This window comes from Manis pentadactyla, chromosome 3 (genome assembly GCF_030020395.1).
Source record: "Manis pentadactyla isolate mManPen7 chromosome 3, mManPen7.hap1, whole genome shotgun sequence".
In the NCBI taxonomy this organism is placed as follows: Eukaryota; Metazoa; Chordata; class Mammalia; order Pholidota; family Manidae; genus Manis; species Manis pentadactyla.
This window is the reverse complement of record NC_080021.1, coordinates 204508035-204529433: the sequence shown is the minus strand read 5'-3', so window position 1 is coordinate 204529433 and position 21399 is coordinate 204508035. Positions and strand designations below refer to the sequence as shown.

The following is a 21399-nucleotide window of genomic DNA, read 5'->3' as shown; positions in this document are numbered from 1 at the left end:
CCTAGTACCTCATTTTCTCTCCTGAATACTGGAGAGTTAGAACTGCTTCTCCATCTGCTGGACTGGAAAAGATGAGCCCAGCCTCATCACATGATGGAAAATGAAGTTCCATAGCCAGTTGTCCCTACAGTGTAAGATCTTCCATTCCTGGAGCATGAAGAGGTGCCAGAGCTCTAACAAGAGCATTTTGCTGAGGTCACTCGAGATGGGAATTGTTGGGGTTTTGTAGGGACAGGAGGGCAGCCATTTGGTTCCTGGAGGGATATGCACATGGCTGGGCAGAGGAACAGAAATCATCCACAGAGGACCTTAACAGTCAGCTTAAGGGAGATTCAAGCAGCTATTGTTGAAAATGCATGTGTTTCCTTAAGCTGAGGAGTGAGGATTTGGAAACAGCACCCTGCTGGTCCTGAGGAGGATGCTGTAGAGGACAGGGGACTGGCAAGGAGGCCTCTGTAGGCTCCTGCTGTGGGTGTGCAGGAGTCTCCTTAATACTCCAGGCACAAGAACAGAGAAGAGACCAATTTAAGACATGAAGGAAAAAAATGTCACATTTGATAAGTACCAAATTGTGTGCTGGATTCTGGAGTATGGGATAAGCTCCCATCGTCCAGTTAAAGCATCACAACAAATCCATAGGGGTAGGAGCTGTGCACGTCTAACAGATAAGGAAGCTGAGGCTCAGAGAGGGTGAGTAACTTGTCCTGGATCACAATGTAAAAAGAGGAAAAACGGGAATTTAAACTTGTATTGGTAGGAGTTCTCTAAAATATATCTGACTGCTCTCCAAAGTGACCTTTATTGCAGCAGAGCCTATTGGACAGTCAATATAAACACATGGTGACAATGAGCCCAGCAATGTCAAGATTAATAGCAGCTAATGTTTGCTGTCTGGCTGCCATAAAAGCTGCAGTGTTCTAAGCACTCTGCAGACACATGTCCTTTGATCTTCACAAGTGCCCTAGAAAGGTTCTGACAGAAGTCCCATTGTACAGGTGGGCTTGCCGCATGGGTCTGGTCCATGGGGTCTGGTTTCCCTTCTGGAGCCTATTTCAGGGTCTCCCTCTCAGCCCCAGTTACACTGGGGGCTGCAGGCACCTTTGAGCAGGTGTTGGAGCGACTCACTGGAGGCCCTAGATGTTCATCAGTAAAATAAGGTTCTTATTAATTGGCCCAACAAGACTTGGAAACCATCTCTGTGGTACCCAGCACTGCCCATGTCCAGAAGGTGGGAGGAGAGGGCGCGAGGGGACCCACACCTCCTCAGCCCTAACTGCCCCTTGCTCTCTCTCTGAGCAGTGCCCCGAGGAGCTGAGGCCCATGAAGGATGGCTCCGGCTGCTATGACCACTCCAAAGGCATCGACTGCTCTGATGGCTTCAACGGCGGCTGCGAGCAGCTGTGCCTGCAGCAGACGCTGCCTTTGCCCGATGACGCCACCTCCAGTGCCATCTTCATGTTCTGTGGGTGAGTGTCCGCCCTCGAGGTCCAGCCGCCCCTTCCCAGCAGCAGGGAATGCAGGGAAAAGATCAGGAGATATAATCCAGCCAGGCCAGAGCTGACCTTTAGCAAAATGGTCTTTCTCTGTCTGCTTTTCCAGCCCCAGAGGCTAAAATCAACAGTATGAGCTTCTGTTGGGTTTTGGGAAGAGGAAGAAGAAAAAAGACAGAATTGGTTACTAATCACAGTAAGTGGAATCCCTGCTCAGGCTACATCCTCGGGTCAGATTGTTTTTCTGATGAAGCCTCCCGCCCCTCCTGATGATTGCATCCTTGGTCAGTGGAGTTTGGAGACAAGAGCAGGCATCCTGACGGTGTCCCTCAGAAACGAGCAGGTGTGGTTCTTAAGAACACAGGCTGAGCCCAAGCTTTCAACTCTGTTTCTGCAGGAATTCAGCAGTGCAGGTTTAGAGTTTAGCCTCTTGTCTGTAGGGTAATGAACTGCAGAGGGGAGGTGGAAAGGAAGTCATGCAGGCAAAGGCTAAGAACAGAAAGGGGTTTTAAAATTAGTCTGAGACTGAAAGAAGGGGCACATTGGAACTAACTTGCTGAGTGGCCTGGGTCAAACCACTTCCCCTCTCTGGGCCCCAGGCTGGCCACTTGTGAAATGAGATCTGTGGACGAGGCTGCCTGACATTCCCGTCTACCCTGTTTCCCACACCGGGACCGCAGTAGGAGCTACGGCTCTCCGTACAGCACCTAGCATGGTGTTTCTCAGGGATCACTCACGGAAACAGCAGACGTTTTCCTTTTTTCTTTCTTCCTTTTTGATGATGTCTCCATATTGAAAAATATGCTCATCCTTTGACACTATGTGACTCAAACATCATCCTGTGCTCATGAAGACTGTTGGTCATGGACACATAGTGAGTGTTTTACTTAGAAAAGCAGAATAAAGCATTTAACAACTTCTTCTGTCCTAGGTACTATGAAAAGGGGAGGGAGACTGCTTATGTGTTGAGTCTCAGTTTAACAGAAAATTAATTTTGCCTGCATGGGTCTAGTCCAAGGAGTCTGGTTTCCCTTCTGGAGCCTATTTCAGGGTCTCCCTCTCAGCCCCAGTTACACTGGGGGCTGCAGGCGCCTTTGAGCAGGTATTGGAGCGACTCACTGGAGGCCCTAGATGTGCATCAGTAAAATAAATAAGAAATAAATTAGCGTATGCAGACCTGAATTTATAGTGGTTTCTCCTCAGCTTAAGTGACTGCAGGGCAGTGTTGAATAAATTATGCATGGGTTTAAATCTGAGGCTTGAATACAGAATCAGCTCTGTTCTTATCATTGTTATTTTTCTCTGGATGTACTTGGGGTGAGGGCTGGGGGTGGTCCTCTGTTGCAAATAACAGCAGAGAGACAGCAGCAATGGACTTTGGCACAGGAACTGTTCCCACCTTCCATCCATAGCACAGTGCAGCAGTCTAGTGGGATCGACACACTTGGACTCTAGCCCTACCCCTGCTTCTTAGTCTCTTTTAGACCTAGGGCTAGCCTGCCAGGATCCCCGATCTTCAGTTTTCTCATCTCTCAAATCTTAATATCTACCTCAATCTAATGGTGGTGGTGCTGAGTGCAAAGTACTTAATGCTTGTTACTCCATTAAGGTAAGGCGATGGGCCCAAGGTCACGTGGCTAGTGATGTAGCTCACTGCCTCCTTGTGTGACCTTGAGCGAGGTACTTAACTTCCCTGTGCCTCAGTTTCTTCATCTGTAACAGAGATAATAATAATACCTCTCTATGGAATTGTTACGAGGATGAAATCCATTACATTATTTACATCATAATTTACATTAGTATTTGTAATGTGCTTTGGAATGATGCCCTGTGGAGAGTTACCACTATGTGTACGTATGAAATAAAACAACTTGAGTGAATGATGTAATGACAATAGTGCCCTTCCCCCCCTTGCTCTGTGACCTGACATGCTCAACCTCTTGGTTCTTGGTCTGTGAGACAGGCAGAGCTGGCCTCTCCCACCAGGAAAGGCCTCTGAAAGTTTTAAGTAAGAATGAATGGGCGGGAGTGTGTGGTGAGTTGAGACAGCCCATACAAAGGCTGATAGAACACACAAAAAGAGGAAATAAAACCCATGCAACTGCAGTGTCAGGAGCTTTGAAAATTGGCTATTAAGGATGCAAATGAAAAGTTACCCACACTTGTTAGAAGCACTATAAACAAAACAATGGAAGCTATTAGCAGGTACTTGTGTGAAAGTTGGTTGAAAGAAGTGGCAGGCTATTGAATGAGCAAGGAAAACAAATCCTCACGCCAGGGGACCTTCTCAACTTGCTCAAAGCTTTGTGGCCTTCCTAAGTATTTCCTGGGTAGGCGTAGGTTTAATAAACCTTTTTGCAGCCAGGTTGGCAATAGCACCTAATACGTACTCAGCGCTTCCTACATGTGCTCACTTGTGCTAAGTGCTTTGATTAGATTAGCCCGTTTAATTCTTCTAACAACTCTATAAGGAAGGTACTGTTGTGATCTCTACTTACCATCAGGAAAGTCAGGCAAAGAGTGGCTCAGTGACTTGTGCAAGGTCATACAGCTAGTAAATGGGGTCGGGGCATCAGGGTTCAAACCCAGGCCTTGTGCCTCCAGTCTCAATCAAGACAGATCTGATGTCACTCCTGGCCTCTGGCCACTTCTAGCCGCATGGTCTTGGGCAAGTCACTAAAATTCTCTGAGCCTCTCCGTTCATGTAGGATTGATGTGATCATAGCACCATTGTAAGGATTACATGAAATTATACATGCACAGGGGCTGGCAAACCTAGGGCCTCAGTAACTGGTAGTTATAACTTGTCTAAGAGGTAGAACGCCATGTCACTTAACTTCGATGACTGAATTGTGTGCCTGCTTATCATTCTATCTCCAGGGTCTATCACAGTGCCTGGGACATAGCGCTCAATTTGTAAATGTTAGATGAAGTGCCTCAATGAACGTGGCCAAGGAAGTTGTTCCCCATCCAGTCTTTCCAGCTACATTTTCAGTTATTCCCCTGTCCCTGAATGGAGTCTGTTGGCTTCAGCTTCAGGAGTTTTCACCACATTGTTCCCTCTCCTCTCCTCTCCCCTCCTCCTCCCCTGTACCGCCTCTGCTCTCCCACATGCTCTTGGCACATTAGCTTAGACAGCTCTGTTTCATCTTCAAGACCTGGTGGTGTCCCCTTCTCCGAGCCCCACAGATGTGCAGTGACCCTGAGGCTGGGTGTAAACAATACTTCGTCCTTTCAAGTGCTGCTACTTAAATATCAGCTCAGCATTTATCAGGTGGGGTCAGGGCATGCAAAGGAAGGACTTGTTTTCTTGTCGTATTTTGGCTTGTATTTTTCCATTTCTACCCACAAGAACCTCTTACAAGAGAGAGAGCCAGCTGTGGGGAGCCCGGAATTCTGATTGACCCCAGTGAAGTCTTGCCGCCTCTTGCAGGCTGGACCTCTTGCTGGCTGCTCTGCTTGTCAGCCCCTAGTCAGGCCAAGTTCCCCCAAATGGAGGAAAGTATCTTCCTCTGGATCACACAGCACCCTGGGCTGCTCTCTGTGGTGGCCCCATTACTTTGTGGACTTACCTGCTTTGCTGTCTGAAGCCCATCACACTGTAAATTCCTCATGATCAGGCACTGGCTCCTAGTCGCCTGTGTGTCCCCATTGTCATCCCCCACTGCTTACCCCAAGGACTTCTTCAAAACCATGATAGGAATTCATCTGCCTGAGATTTGCTGCACCTCCCCTGTGCTTGGTCTTTCTTGGGATGCTGAGAATGCAAAGAAGCATTGACTCCAAGTCCTTGCCCACCAGGGACAAAGGGGACACTGAGGACTGGTGACTGAGCCTCACTTGGTCCTGAAGGATGTTGCCAGAGCGTGGGTAACAGTACAGTAAAGAGAATCAGGTAAATCTGAAAGAGGAGGAGAAGGTCACTGGAAACTAAGCTGAAGCATTCAGAATGAATCTCAGAGCTAAGAGAGCATTACCTCCCTGGAAGCCTTGATGAGTTACCTAGCAACCAGGTTTGTATCATTTGTGTGCATGTGTTTACAACGCATATGGTACACTCTTCCAAGAGAACTTAGTATTATCCACTAGTTATAGCCCAACCTATAAACAAATGGATGATACAGAGGTAAGGCTGATCAGAGACATTTGTAAGAAGATAAAGGGAAAGGGAGAAAATGGTTTCAGGAGCCTGAAATAGGAGAGTTAGTCACCATGAGATAAATTTAGCTCCGTGTGCTTCTTGGCAACCAAACTAAACAGAAAATAAACGTGGTGGATTGTGTAGGTGTCCTTACTTGACAAAAGGTTGGTTGCATTTTTTTGTGGTCTTATTTTGTGTTCTGTTTTTTGCAAGGGTTAGACACCTTTTACTGGTATCATTTGCTAAGAGAGATGTTCTCTATGTATTCCCCAGTAAGAAATCGTGATCAGTGTCATCAACAGTTTTGAAGTTTCATTATTTCCCAGATCATTTCAAGGAGGAAACTGAGGCCCGGAAGGGTCTCATGGGCAGTTAGGAGGTAAAATTGGGAGAGAAGATATCCCAAGCTTCTCTCCGCTGAGAGATATTGGCTTCTCTAATCTGAGTATGTTTAAATTATTTAAATGTCTTTTCATTTGAAATATAATGAAAATGGATTTAACAACCTGGGCTCAAAGAGCATGTCCAGCCTTAAATCATCCTTGCTAGCCCCTCAGTGTAATGCCACTTTCATGTGATTTCAGGAGGAAGAGGAGATAAATACGTGTGTTTAATATCCATCGTTTACTGGAAGCTGCTTATCTTCATGGTCCAAGCTCCAATAGCAGAAAACACTGACCTAGAGAATGGAGACAGCAATTGTAAATGTGCTTGTCAGTAACTAATTGCAGGGGGCGGGGGTGGGGGTTTTATTCAGGCACTTGTTTTGTTGTGATTTCCAGTTTTTAGCCCTAGGATGGGAGCTTTCTCCCCTCTGACTTCTGCCTGAAGGGCTTGGATTTTACCTCTCAAGGCTGACACAGAACATCAGCTTGCCAGGTTCTTGTCAAACATTACAACCTTACAAGTGTCTGCTCTTTGGAATATGTGCCAAAGCTCAGACATGAGACATATTCCTGGACAGTTGATGGAAGCACATGAGGTCCATTCATTCATTCAGAGTTGCTTTCCAGGGTGGGTTCTGTGGGACATTAGTTCCCTGGGCAGCTCAAAGATAAAAGTGGAAGCTCAGTGTTCAGGCCCACAAGAGAAATTCTGCCCCCCTGCAACCTCCTCTTGAAGTGCAGTGTGCACAGTGAAGGCAGAGTAAAGGGGACAGTAAAAGCTCTGACAAATCCTGCAGCAGTGAAACACATAAGATTTCATTGATACTAAAATTCTCATATATTCTACATTTTTAACACCTCTAAAATGAGGATGCACTTTACTATCAGTGGTTTGATAGACTTTAATTTTTTTCTCTTAATATTAAGTGAAATGCTAGTATCCTTACAAGGTTGAAGGTCTTAGAGTAGATGCCTTATTATACTATTTAGCCCAGAGTTCCCCATGGAATTCTGCTTTCTTTCCTTTCTCTTCTTTTCTAAAAAATACCCTTGAGTACATTATTTTCAAAATGGCTTTTCTAGAAATACTACATGTTTCCCTTTAGTGAAACCTTCAGATGGAAACCACCCTGAGAACAGTTTTAGTAACCTTCATTTTGATTAATGGTGGGACCATCTGAAGGGCCTGCATGGGAAAGACCTCTGTGACATTGGTTAGAGGCATTCATTGGTTGACCTTAGAGGCCAGATCGCAGAGGGTCCTGGCCCTGATGGACCCCCGGGTGGGATTTCTCACAGGTGTCAGGATCAGTACCACTAAAAGAGCACCTGCTTCTCACCTGCCTTGGTGTGAGATGCTTAGATCCATCCCTGACGTTGGTCCAAGCCTACGTGACGTGCAGCTCCTTGAATGCTGCTTAGCCTTACCTTTTCTTTGTTCCTACTTTTTCTCCCAGATTTGATTCCTTTCCCTGTCATAAACAATGGTATCTAGTCCATATGTTTCAATATGTATTTTTATTGATTCCATAAACCCCTCAGGAATGAATGAATGACTGAGCAATTGAATATGTGAATAAAGAAATACTCTGCTTTGAGAATTTGTGTAAATGCCACTTCTCTATAAGGTCCTAGTTTCCTCTTTGAAAAGCACACAGGTTGGAATAAAGCATTTGTGCAGAAGAGAACAAGCACTAGATTTAGAGCAGGAAGACCAGAGCCAGGGTCCTGGCTTTTCCAAGGCGCCAAGTTCCTTGGTCAAGGAATTTCAAGTGCCAAGCCTCAGGGTCCTTAGTGGCAATGTTGGGATGCAAGTCCCCATCTCACGATATTGCTGTAAGGATTAAACAAAACCTGCTCTCGGCTAAACATATATAAGATTATGGCGCAATCTCTCAGGTCCCATCTAGGTCTAGTATTCTCTGTAATGTGATGGGTGTGTTAAGGGTAACACATTCGTTGCCTTCAGCTATAATGCCCAGTTTGTATCTTTGTACTTATTTTATGTTTTTGATTTTGGCATATATATAAATATAGTTTCATGCAGATCTTGGCTGGTTTCCTGTGAGCCTACACACTAGAATTTCTATAAGAAAATCTCCCAGACGACAAAATGTTCTAAAGGAGCTGTATAATTATGTTGCATGGTACAAAAATAATATAAAATTTAAAAAAGCCAACAACTAAACAGACCTTTGCATAAATCATCCATCCTGTGCCCTGAGGTGGCTTGGGGGAGAGAGTTGCTTATCTTTCAAAACTCAAAGGACCATTTGCCTTTATGAGTTCCTTTTTTTTTTTACTTCCTGCATCTCTGAGGGTCTTACTAAGCTACTCCAGGCCTTTTATCCTTGTCCTTCTTCTCCTGCTGAGCCACAATCCTTTCCTACCCCAGGCAAAAAAAAATGACCTTAAACCTACAATTGTAGTATGGCTAAAATCACACACACATCCATGCTCACATATACACTCTATACACACCCCTTGAAATGTGAATTTCTGGGTTTACTCCTAGCACCACTGTTCACAAGATTTATCTCCACAGGCAAGTCACCTAACTTCTCTAAACCTGTTTTCTTATCTGAAAATGGGACCATTTCCTCCTTGTGAAGGTTAGGTATTAGTTTCCTAATGCTTCTGAAATGAAGTACCACAAACCTAGTGGCTTAAAACAACACCGATTTATTCTTTTATGATTGTGGAAGTCAGAATCTAGGCATCTGTAAGACTTCAAGGCCAGAACAAAGCCTTTCTGTCTGTCTCCCTCCCTGGGTCTGTCTGTCTCTCTCCCTCCCTCTCTGTGTCTGTCTGTCTCACTCCCTCCCTCTCTATGTCTGTCTGTCTCCCTCCCTCTCTGTGTCTGTCTGTCTCTCTCCCTCCCTCTCTCTGTGTCTGTCTGTCTCCCTCCCTCTCTCTGTGTCTGTCTCTCTCTCCCTCCCTCTCTCTCTTCCTCCGTCTCTCTCTCTTCCTCCGTCTCTCTCTGTGTCTGTCTGTCTGTCTCTCCCTCCCTCCCTCTCTCTCAGCATCTCCTCTGCTGGTCTTCAAAGTTGGACTTCTGCTGACACTGAACACCCTTGTCTACCTCTCAGGCTCTTTTAAGGCCCATTATGATTACATGGAGCCCACCCAGATAATCCAGAATAATCTTCCCATCTCAAAATTCTTAATCACAATTACAAAGTTCCTTTTGCCATGTAAGGTAACAGAATTATAGGTTCTGGGGATTAAGACATGGACATTTTCGGGGTACCATTATTCTACCTACTACAGATTGTCGTAGGAACAGATCATATATAAAAAAATATTTGACTAGACCATGGAATCTTGAATGCAAGGCTGACCTTTGCATAAATGTGTGCATGTGTGTATATGTGTATAATGTGTATAGAATGTATGTATCTAGCTTATGTGTAATAATTATACATGTATAAATGTATAAGTGTATGTGTGTGTGTGTACTCTTTGTTTCCAATGAATATAGAAGAAGTTCCTGATTATGTAGTTTGAATTTAAAAAAAAGGAGAAAAGGGTCAAGAGCAACTCTGTTGGCTTTAAGAAATATGGATCTAGAGAGACAGCAGCAGCTAGTGTCTGAGAACCACTGGAAATAAATTTATATTTCCTGGAAAGTGTAAATGGGTGATAGATCAAATAGCGATCATAGATAATAATAATATAGTCACAATATTAATAATCATCACAATATGATGCATTAATTGGCTACTATGTGATAGATAGTATTTTATGCTTTATTTCTAATTCTCACATCAGCTCTGTGATGAGCCTTGTTATTACTTCCATTTAGTAGATGGTGACACCAAGACCTAGGGATGTTGATAGACTTGATTAGGGTCATATATCTGGTAGGTGGCACAGCTTTTATTTGAACTCAGGTTTAATTAGGTCCAAAAATCTGAACATGACACCTTATGTCTCCCTTAAGCAAGGGGACATGGGATCTCAATAAATTTGCCAAAATAGAAATTACACATGCCTCATTCTCAGACTAGAATACAATAACATTAGATATGAACAACAATCTAGCTAGCGAATGACTCTGTTTGCTTGGGAATGACAAAATAAAAACATCCTTCTCAGTAAACGTTGGGTAAGGAAAAAAAAAACCAACGCAAATTACCACCTCTTCAAAAGGAACAGGAACAGGAAGGCTGTCTGTCAAACTTGTGGAATACAAGCAGAGCAGTAGTCAGAAGCCTCCCAGCATTTATTAAGAAGCAAGAAAGATTGAAAGTAAAAAAATGAAGCATTCAACCCAAGAAGCCAGGAAAAGGAATTAGAAAGTCAAAGAAAGCAGTGGGAAGGAATTAATACAAATAAACATTGAAATACATGAAATAGGAAAAAAAAAAAAAAGGAGCTTCATCTATAAAATGCAAAAGCCTGGTCAAAGGAGAGAGAGCGTGCACAAATAAACCCATCAGGAGTGAGTGAGGGACATAACCACAGAAGCACAGAAGATAAAAAGTTTAATGAGAACCCTGTGTACAACTTTATACTAATACATTTGGAAGGCTTAACAAAATGCATTTTTTCTTAGAAAATATAAATTACCAAGTTTTAATCATGATGCTGTAGAAAATCTAAATACACAGACAACATAAAATAAAATGATAAGAGAGCTAAATATACAATTGAAAAGAAGACATCTAACCCAGGGGATTTATAAGCAGGTCCTACCAAATCACCAAGAAATAGATAACCTCTGTCTTATGTAAACTGATCCAGAGAAAATAATAAAAGGATGTTTTTCTAATTTATTCTAAAACCCTAGCATAATCCTAATACCCAAACTGGGCAAATATATGCTCATCCATCTACGTATATCTGGTAGACACATTAGAACTGATAAGCTCTTTATGTGGTACGGTGAAAAATCAACTTAAAAAATCAGTAATATCTCTCCTCAGTATCAGCAATAAATTCAAAAATATAAGGGGGAAACATAAGTGAAAAAATGATCTTATTCCCAATGTGGAAAAGAGTGTAATAAGAGAAGGTATCACTTTATGTTTGGACACACTGCATTCCAGACATAAATCATTTAATCCTCACAGTGGCCCTATGAGGTGGGAACTCCTTTATATATAAGCAAAAGAAGTACAGAGAGCTTAAGCATTTTGCCCAAGGTCACACAGCCATTAAGTGATGGAATCAGGTTTTGGACTCTGGTGGTCTGGATCCCAAATGCATGTTTGTAACCTCTAGAGCATGTGCATTGTATAAGTACCTATGAATAGGCTCTCACAAGAGACACCCAAATTTTTTATGACCAAAAATCTAAAACTTCAGTGCAGTGAAGGTTTTTAAAGGAACACTTAATAAGTGGAGATGCAAATGATGTCTCTGAATTAGAAGACTCACAACTGTAAAGATCCAGTATCAATCAGTTAGGATAAGGTACACCACATTGCTACAACAAACCAAAAGTTTGCACATGAGTTTCTTTTTTGTTCATGGAAAGTCCACTGTGACTGAGGCAGCCCTCTTCCATCCTGCAGTGTGTAGCTGGAACATGTGGTCTTCAAACTTGCCACTGAAAGAGGACAGGGCTTGAGGATCACACAGGATGACCAGAAGGGCTGGGTCTGGCCATAACTTCTATCAGCACAGATTCCATTATTCAGAATCCTGTTACATAGTCCCTCCTTCCAAACTGCAAGGGAAGCTTAGATCTCTAGTCTCCAGTGCGTGTCCAGTGTGGTCAATACCCAGTTAGCAGCAGTGCCCAGCACAGAGTCAACTCTCAATACATATTTCTTAAGGAAAAAAATACCCACCCCCCAATTTAACCTAAAAGTTCAATGCCATACCACCAAGAATTCCACTAGGATTTTACATGGAATTTGCAAACCACCTGCAAAATTCATCGGAAAGGAAAAATGAATAAGAATAGTGAGGAAATTTTGGAATGGAAAGCTAGTTATATTTTACTGTATCCAAACCACACTGTAAGGCTATGGTAATTTAAAGTAGTATAGAAATCTTGCAGGAATATACAGATAATAAAATAGGGAAAAAATCCAACCATGTATGCATGGTATGCTTTGGGATTTAGTGTATGATAAAATAGTGTTTAAAATCAGTGAAAGGATGGACTTCTTAGGTATTAGCCATTCATTAAAAAAATAAGTTACTACTCCCACCATGCAAAAATAAAATTCCATACAGAGTAAATAAAGGTGAAAAATTTGTATAAATACTAGAAGAATCTGCAAAAAATGTATCATTTTGTGGCTTCCTAAGCATTGCACAAAATTCAAAAGCAATAAAGGACTATAATATAGAGGTTATAAGACATCAAAAGTGAGATTGAAATGCAAGTTCAGACTGGAAGAAAATTTCAATATATATGGAATGTGAAGGATAACTATCTAGAAAATATACAAGGCCTGTGTAAGCCAATAAGGGATGAAGCGCCGTAATAGGAAAATGGCCAAAGCACATGGATGGACAACCTACAGAAGGACACGGAAACATGACTGCAACATGAAAAGGTGGTAGACCTCACCAGCCATCAGGCAAAAGGAAAATGAGGCAAAAATGAGTAATTTTTTTTCCCATCGCAGACTGGAATAATGAACATGAAAGATGTGGGGAAACAGGCTCACTTGTTCATCAGTGTTAGTGTTATAAACTGGCAGAGCTTGTACAGACGCCTTCTAGTAGATCCATCAGAATTTTTAAACTCCTAAAACAGTGACCCAGCAATTCCTCTTTTACAAATCTCTTTTATAGAAACACATACATGTGCATAGTGATATATACACAGAGATCTTCATTATGGCACTATTTGTAATAACAAACGGTGATAAACAACCAAAATGCCCATCAGTAAAGATTAGGTAAAAGCATTATGGTACATTTATACTGTGCAATGCCAAATAACCGTTAAAAAGATAGATCTATATGAATACTGATTTGAAAAGATCTCCAAGAAATAGTATTAGGTACAAATACCTATCTATCTCACAACAAAATATAACATAATTCTGTTTATTGGTTTATTATGAAAAAAATCATATGTATATATCTACACATAATATATACATATATATGTGTTATATGGAATATGCACACTTTATATATATACATACACACAAACACACACACTGTATTACAAGCAGTGCCGTGATGAAGATCTTTGTATTTGTATCACTTTGCACTTGTGTGTGTTTCTATAAAAGAGATTCTTAAAAGAGGAATTGCTGGGTCAGTGTTTTATGAATTTCAAAATTTTGATGGATCTACTAAAAGGCTGTCTGTAGAAGCTCTACCAGTTTACAATTCTATCACTGACGAGTGAGAGAGCCCATTTCCCCACATCTTTCATGTTCATTATTCCAGTCTGGGATGGAATGTATAAAGTGTAGATATACATTGTGTATAGTATGTGTGTGTGTGTGTAGATATACATTGTGTATAGTATGTGTGTGTGTGTGTGTGTGTGTGTGTGTGTGTGAAGTGTATACCCAAATACCTTGAAACAACTCTAGAAGAATACATATTAGTTAACAGTGATGACCACTGGAAAGGGAGAAAGAATATGTGTGCAGTGGGAAATGAAGCAATTCTACATTTTAGTCTATAGATTTTGATAATGTTTAATCATTCACAACAAAAGCGTATTTGTTCACTGGTGTGTGTGCATGTGTGGAGAGAGAACTAGTTGATAAACCATTTCTCATATTTGTTGGGAACCTTCAGGGACAAATGGATGGCACTAAACTTCCTCAAGCACTTAGTGTATACTGGTGCACAGCCGTACAGCTCACTGTATCTGTACTGCAGCTTTATAAGGGGAGTTACTTACATTTACAGATGCAAAAAGAAGGGGGGGTAAACCTGACCAAGGCACCAGGATAGGCCTTCCAAGGACTTCCCACTGCACTCTGGGCAGGAGCATGGAAACATTAGCCGCGTCCACGCAATACACTGGTGTTTAGAGGAGATCAAGGAAAGAGGACAGCTTGCTTCATAGGTGCAGCATTCCTGGCTTTTCACCGGAGTGACCTTGGGTCAAGTTTATCAGCTCTGCCTTTTATGCTTTCTGACCTTCATTTGGGCTCTATGTCTGTAGCATCAGCTACTGTTTCCTGCAACCGGGGAATGTTTTCTCCCCAAACCATCTCACAGATGAGACCATCTCTCTCATCTTCCACTTGAGTTCCTGAGTCTCTTTGCAGTCGGATTCAATACATTTTCACTCTGCTCCGTGGAGGAAAGGCAAATAAGAGACTGCCTTCTTGCTACTATTTCAACTGGCACAGCCTAGCTAGGGTCATGTCATGCAAACAGAAACAATGGGATCTGGAGAAGACAAGAATAGAAAAAGAGGCTTTTGTTACTAAACAGACCTTAATTTGAATGTCAGCTTTGCAACTTACAGCATGAATGCTTTATTTCTTGGCTCCTCGTTTTGCTCTCTGTAAAGCAGAAATGATGATGGTTAGAAAATAAATATACAAAATGCCCAGCAGGTAATACATGCTTACTAAGTAGAAACACCACCATTGCTGCCATTTCTACCATTACTGAATTATTTTTTAAGTACCCTACAATTCCTGTTTTTGTGGTCTATGTTTCACAAGGCCTCATAACAGCCTAGTGTATTAAGGTGGGACAGGAGAGTCTACCCATCTTACATACAAGGAAACTGGAGATCAAAGATGTTAAATGACTTGCTGGTGTTCACATAGGTCCGAAGGAGCAAAGATGACGTACCGGTGTCTTTAGTCGTTCTGCCTGTCTTCTTGTGTGTCTTGTTTATTATGAACACCCATCCCCAGTGCCTAGCAAAGGGCCACGAACATGTAGATACTCAAAGGATTCTAGTTTCTGGATTGATTTTTCAGGGGCTGAGGCTTCTACTTCCTCCCCTCCTCTCATGCCTTGCTAAGAAATTTCTCTTCCCATTTCAAATATCCCCAAATTGCAAATATTATTTCCACACTCCATTCAGATGCCTCTTTGGTCATAGAGGAGCCTGCCCCTGCCTCAAAGGCATGTCAAGGGCCCTTCTGCTGTCGGGATTGGGTAGTTAGAGGCCAACAGAGGCCACTAACATTGCTAATTGAATAGTAGCAGTGGTTCCTGGTCTGTGTGCCGTCCGTAGTCCTGAAACAATCATCTCTAAGCTACAAGGGCAATAAAAACCTTGATTTTGTTACAGTCTTCAACCTGGGTCAAACTTCTATACAGTGGGAATAGATTCTGATTTGGGACACTTGTTGATAATTCCCTGTGAATTGGTCTGTCATGCTTTTTAAAGTCTGTGTGTTCACAGAAAACAGTTTTCAAATTTGCTTTGCGTGTGGATACACACTCTGGTTTTCCCCTCGCTTCCTTCAAAATGTCACAAATGACTTTCTTTGCATTTACCAATTTGCAGGATTAATGTGCTTCTCTCTAGACACCTGTGCCCTAGATAGATTCCAGCCAGAATCGCTGTCTCCAGTCCTAGACTCTGACCTGTTTTGCAGGCAAAGGAGGCCTTGGTTTTAGGTCACCCCCCATGGGGGCACCCAGCATGTGGAGCTAACTGTCGGCTCTGTTTTATCACACAGTTGTGTGGAGGAGTACAAGCTGGCTCCGGATGGAAAATCCTGCCTCATGCTCTCAGACGTCTGCGAGGGCCCCAAGTGCCTCAAACCCGAATCCAAATTCAACGACACCCTCTTTGGAGAGATGCTACATGGGTACAACAACCGGACGCAGCACGTGAACCAAGGCCAGGTCTTCCAGATGACCTTTAGGTATGGGGCAGACACGTGCGCTTCAGTGGTTGAGTTACTGTCCCAGATCTGGGCACGGGAGGAAGCCATGGGCATCCATGGACCACAGTCCTGTGTGACTGGCCAGCACCTCCCCAAGCTTATTGACGCCTATCCACGAGGCGTTAGAAGTCAGCCAAGTTCATTCCATGAGGTTCCTTTCCCACGACCTAGCCCTTATTTATCCCGCCCTTCCATTTTTCTAATTTTATCCACATATTTTAATCCAATCTTGAATTACCCTATAAGTACAGTTAATGGAATTTAAAAATGTTTTAATTGATCTATCAGCCTATTAATAAATAAATATTCTATGCAGGCTATTCAGGCTGTTCAAAAATAAAGACATTTAATGAAGTAGAAAATAAAATCCCCATCACCCAAAAATACACCAAATTTACATTTTTCTGAACATTCTTAAAACACCTTTTTCCCTCTCTATCTGCACACACATGCGTGCACACACACACACACCCCAAAACTCAGTAAAACTATTTAGAAATTCCTTTTTTTTTTTTTTGCTCAAAATATGGCCAAATTTAACCTTTCCCTTTTAGTAAATATAGAGGTATGGGAGGAATTAAAAGATGAATCTACATTCACATAAGATCGAACAAAATGGGAACTGGGTTGGCCATATCATACGAAGATGAGACATGCCTCTAATTGTGAAGGGCTTCCTGGGAGAGTTGAGGACACTGAGGCTGTTTGGTCTGGAGAAGAGAGACCTGGGTGGATTTATTCATGCTCAAAATCTGGAGAATCCTAAAATGGTAGAGTGAGAAAAATTATTCCATATACAAGAAATATTATCTAAAAAACCTGTATTTGTAAACAATTTTGCGTGAAAGTATAATAGGATATTATCACAAGGCAGGATTCTCCCTACCATTTGAAGTCATGCTAATGAAGGTCAGAACTGATAAGACATCTCCATTATAATCATCATCATCCCCATCCCATCATTTAATTTATAATAGTAGTGACTGTGTGAAGTGATAATAACCATTATTTTATTAAAGAATTACTCTATATCAAGTCTTTACTAAGTATTTTTAATATTAATAGTAACGACCACAAATGCTGATATTAACTGAGTACATGTCAGGACTTCTAAGCACTTTACATCCATTAATTTATGTCATCTCTACAATTGCCCTGTGCAGCAGGGGTTATTAGCATCCCTTTTAAACACAGGAGAAATGGAAGTATTAAGTGTTTTCCCCAAATTCCCCTTCTAGGAAGGGAGAGAACCAGGATAATGCCATTTTAGCATTTTTATTAAAACCCTTGGAGGCACAATGGCCCCCATTTTACAATCAAAAAATTAACACCAGAAAGGTAAATTTACTTTCCCAAGGTCACCATCTAGTTCAGAGGGAGAGTGAAGATTCGGGTGTAAATTAGGCTGATTACAAAACCTTGCTTTTTGTTTTCTAATCCAATATACCTCATCATTTCCCATTCAATAGAACTAGAATGGAATATGAATTCCCTAAAATCATTCATCTGTAGTTATAAGATACTTTTAGAGCACCTAGTACGTTCCAGGCACCATGCTGGTTACTTGGGATACAATGGAAAATGAGATAAAAGTGGCACCAGACCTGTGGTGCTTAAGTATAGTGTGTGTGCGTATGTGTATGTCTGATCTTATGTGCTTATGTAATTTGTGGTGGGTACTATGAGGTAAACCTATTGTGTTCCAGGAAAGCGATTAACAGTGGGGGCTAATTTAGTTGGAGCAGAGTGGTCGAGGAGTGTCTATTGGATTAGAAAGCAATAATGAGGCTTTAAGGCCTACTTTTCAGACGAAGTGTTATTTAAGTAATAACCTGAAAGATGAGTGGGTGTTAGCATTGGAAAAGGTTTCAAGCAGAGACAAATGTTGTGAGGAGGAAATGAATGCAGTTGTCTTTAGGAAAAGAAGAAGTCTGGTGCGGTTGAAGCTGAGTAGTAAGGGGAAAATGGTGAGGGGTGAGGTGAAGCCAGCACAGGAAGTAGTGGCCAAACGTGAGGACCTTGCAATCCAAGTGGTCATTCTAATAGCAAATGAGAGAACTCTAAGTAGTTAAAGGAGGGGAGGATGTCAGGACTGCGTGGTATTTTTCAACCCCGTGGTGGCTGTGTGGGAAGTAGATTGTCATGAGGGTGTAGAATGGGAGTCATTTAAGTGTTTACCTTGGAAGCTATGTGAGAGTATTGGTGGCTTCAACCAGGATGCTGGGAACAATTTAGAAAGAAAAAGGGATAGTGGGAGATAGTTGGGAATTATAATGGACAAGGGCCATTTAGCAGTTATAGGCCTTTAAGGATATAACCTTTAAGGATAAGGTTGAGGGAGGATTCAAGGGTTACAATTCAGTGGCAGAATTGAGTCTTCTAATTCCCAGTAAAGGTTCTTCCTACTACTCAGATGTTCAAGTATTAGCTGCATGCTACTTCGTTGGAAGAACTCTGGGAGAAATTTAAGGACACTCTGGATGAACTACACAATGTTGAGATTCTACAATGCCAGCTTTCTGTAGTTTTAATAGTCCATGAAACTATCTTGAGCATCATGATGAACAGAATAATTCTGAGTGAAATCCAAAAGGAAAAAATTAAGAAATTTTCCCTTGCCTTCAAGAAAGGAATTTACAAGCTTGCAAGATGACACACACAATTGAAAAGATATATGAACATTTACTTTGCAAAGCAGTGGTCCAAGGAATGTGAATGGTTTCTAAAGAGTTCCCATGTTAAACCTTTGGAGAGGAATTAGAAGGGATGATAAAAGGGCTTCTAAGAGGATGAGGCTTGTGAACTAGATTTTGAAGAAGTAGCAAAGAACAGTGCCTCTTGGGAAGAATATAACAGCATTTTCCTGTCTAGGAAGGAGCGTGCAGAAGCCCAGGCATATGGGTAAGCAGGAGTGGGAAGGCTCCAGATAGACACAGTCCAAATCCTGTCCCCACCCATGACAAGCACAGTCTTACTGCCTCTTCTTTAAAATGGGCTGTACGATCAGATGCCAGCCTCTGTAATAGGCACCTTTCATGTTTCATGTAGTTTGATTTCTCACAGCAATTAATACCTGGAAGATGAGTGGCTGTTAGCATTGGAAAAGGTTTCAAGCAGAGACAGAATGGCTAGCGTGTGAGAAATGATCAAATGTACTGGCTCCCATTTTCTTGTGTGAAGATTAGTGTGGTCCAAAAAGAAGGATCCAAATCAGATAGCATGATGCTAGATCCTACAGGGGTTCCATGGACTCCCAGGATCTCATTTATACATGGGGAAAGGACTTGGCTAAAAGCACATGATCTCAGATCTCCTGATTGCCCAGCACCTTGCTTTCCCACAACCATCAAAGTGGTCAGTAAGAAAACATGGGTCAGTAAGGGAGAGCCTTAAAAGCTGGTCTGGGAGTCTCCTGGCTCAGACAGAATTTTAGCCCCATCAGGCATCCTCCTTCTGCCTCAGACACTGTTCATTGTTCCCAACTCTTCAATCTTGAGTCATATCCGAATAGCCAGTGTCTGCCCATGCTGTGCTCATAGAGTGGGTATTGTGAACACACCATGCTTTCTCTTTTGACAACAGGCTCAAGATTTAGGGAATCCTGCAGACTGCCATTATGTTCGAGTGGCCCATTTCACTTAAGCTCTCTCATCCTTGCCTTCAGTTAAACTCTATTTCCATCCCTAGACCGTATCACCTCTTGGAAGCACATGCTAAGACAGTTGACTTCTCACCGTGGGAAGCCAGTGGCCTCACTTGAGTCTAAATTTATCTCTTTCAAGTCTCCCTTTCCAAGCCCCAGATGAGGGGAGGCCGCGTCTCTTTTGTCCTCCAAGCTCCAGAAGGCAGGCCTGCAAATTTTTCAGCATCAAAGGCAGTTGTCATTTCTCGCCTCCCCCCCTTTCCTTCTCTCCCTCCTCAAGTAATCTCCGGTCCAGTCCCCCAGAGTAGCCAGAAGGCACCCCACCAGCCATCCTGCCATATGCCTCATTTCCTGACAACTTCCTGGCCTGGAATTTCAAACCCTCTCCTAGTTGAGTGTCCCCTGTGTGACAGCTCCAGGACCCTGCTTTGTTCTCCTCCCTGCCCCCTCCCAGATCCCCACACCTAGAAGCTGCTGGTGGAAGGGAGGTCTGCATTCTGATTTCTTCTCTCACAGCTCTGAAGGTGCAGCCTGGATTTCTGCTTTACACAGACCCTCACATTTCAAGTCTCCAAACAGGACACAACACTTAAAAGATTAAGCAGTTCAGACCTAACCCTTTGTTGTACCCAAAGACGAACAGCCCATCAAAGGATGGAACTTGCTCAGTGCTTACTGTGATATGGGGCTTCTCTGAGGCTGAAAGAGTGTGTGACTCCCAAACCGGTGTCCCCCTGGATTCTGGTTCTGCTGTAGGGGACGTATGTAACTTCTTGATAGCCTGGGATAGCATGTGGTGAGAGGAGCCACCTGTTCCCTCCCTGCTGTCAGCATAGAGGGGGGACTCAGGGCTCATAGGGGAATGCTGATTCCATAACTGAAAAGGGACCTTAGGCAAAGGCCACCCCCAAGTGCATGATTCCGCAGGAAGTTGATCCCATGCCTGGCCACCTCTTCAAGTTGTCACACGCAGGCTGCAGCCTGTCTCTGAGAGATGAGCACGTAGAGATATTTAGGACCCAGACAAGGCCAGGAGGCACCCACCGTGTGTGAAGATGAAGTGTGGCACACACTCTGAGAGCCCCACAGAAGGTTAGAGACAGGGCGGGAGCTTCAAGAAAAGCAATCATGGCCACGGAGGAGGAGGACCAAGAAGGGACAGACCATGAGTGTCTACGTGACAGAGCAGGGAATGACAAGCACAGAAAGAACTGGAGGAGTGGGGCAGCAACAAGGGCTAAAGAAGCCAGGAGACAGATGGTGAGGGGTCAGGGAGCCGGGGAGGAGTAGCAGGTGGAAGGGTTGGAGGGAGACCTAACGGGACAAGGAAAGAAGGGCAGAGTTCATCCTAAACTCCCAATGGCTTTCATTCCCAGGAGGGAACTGGGGTTGTTTTAAGGGACTAGGTGGTGCCTGGAGAGAGCTCTGTGTTAGGAGTCTGGTGGGCATGAATGGACATGATACTTGGGTAAACTTTCAGGTTCTGTTGAAACATGAAGAGTCAAAGATCTCACATCCAAGTTGCCCCGAAACCCAGAAAGTGATGCCAAGCTCTCTGGCTCTGAGCCCGCTGGGTTTAGACCATGTCGGGCTTAGTGGCTCATGCAGGGTCACTATTAAAATCCCCTCCCCTCAACTCTTGACCAATGAGGGAATTGGCAAAGACCGGTGGAGTGAACTAGACTTACCAATGGTTGGTGGTATTTCATGTTTCGTTTGTCTTTTATTTCCCTCCGTCTCCCATCCTCATCCACCCTACCTCAGTCCTGTAAGGAAGAAAGGTCGTTGTTGGTTACAGATTGCAGGGACTTAGATGAACATCAGTCAAGAACTACTTTTGAGCCTGAAGTCTCAGAAATTGCAGTGAGAAGTTGCTTGGGTACGGTGCTGAGCGAATTGCAATGGCAGATTTCGCAAAAGCCTCATCAAAAATAAGCCGGTTCTG

General features: G+C 42.9%; 1 protein-coding gene across 4 annotated transcripts in view; it reads left to right on the top strand.

Moving 5' to 3' along the window:
• The window catches only part of ASTN2 (astrotactin 2), an 821466-nt gene that overhangs the window by 507668 nt on the left and 292399 nt on the right, over window positions 1-21399 (top strand). For all 4 annotated transcript variants that reach the window (XM_036915513.2, XM_057498978.1, XM_036915512.2 and 1 more), the window contains exons 12-13: window positions 1300-1466; window positions 15602-15790. In XM_036915513.2, the coding sequence (XP_036771408.2) occupies window positions 1300-1466; window positions 15602-15790 (356 nt within the window). The remainder of the gene's footprint in view (window positions 1-1299; window positions 1467-15601; window positions 15791-21399) is intronic.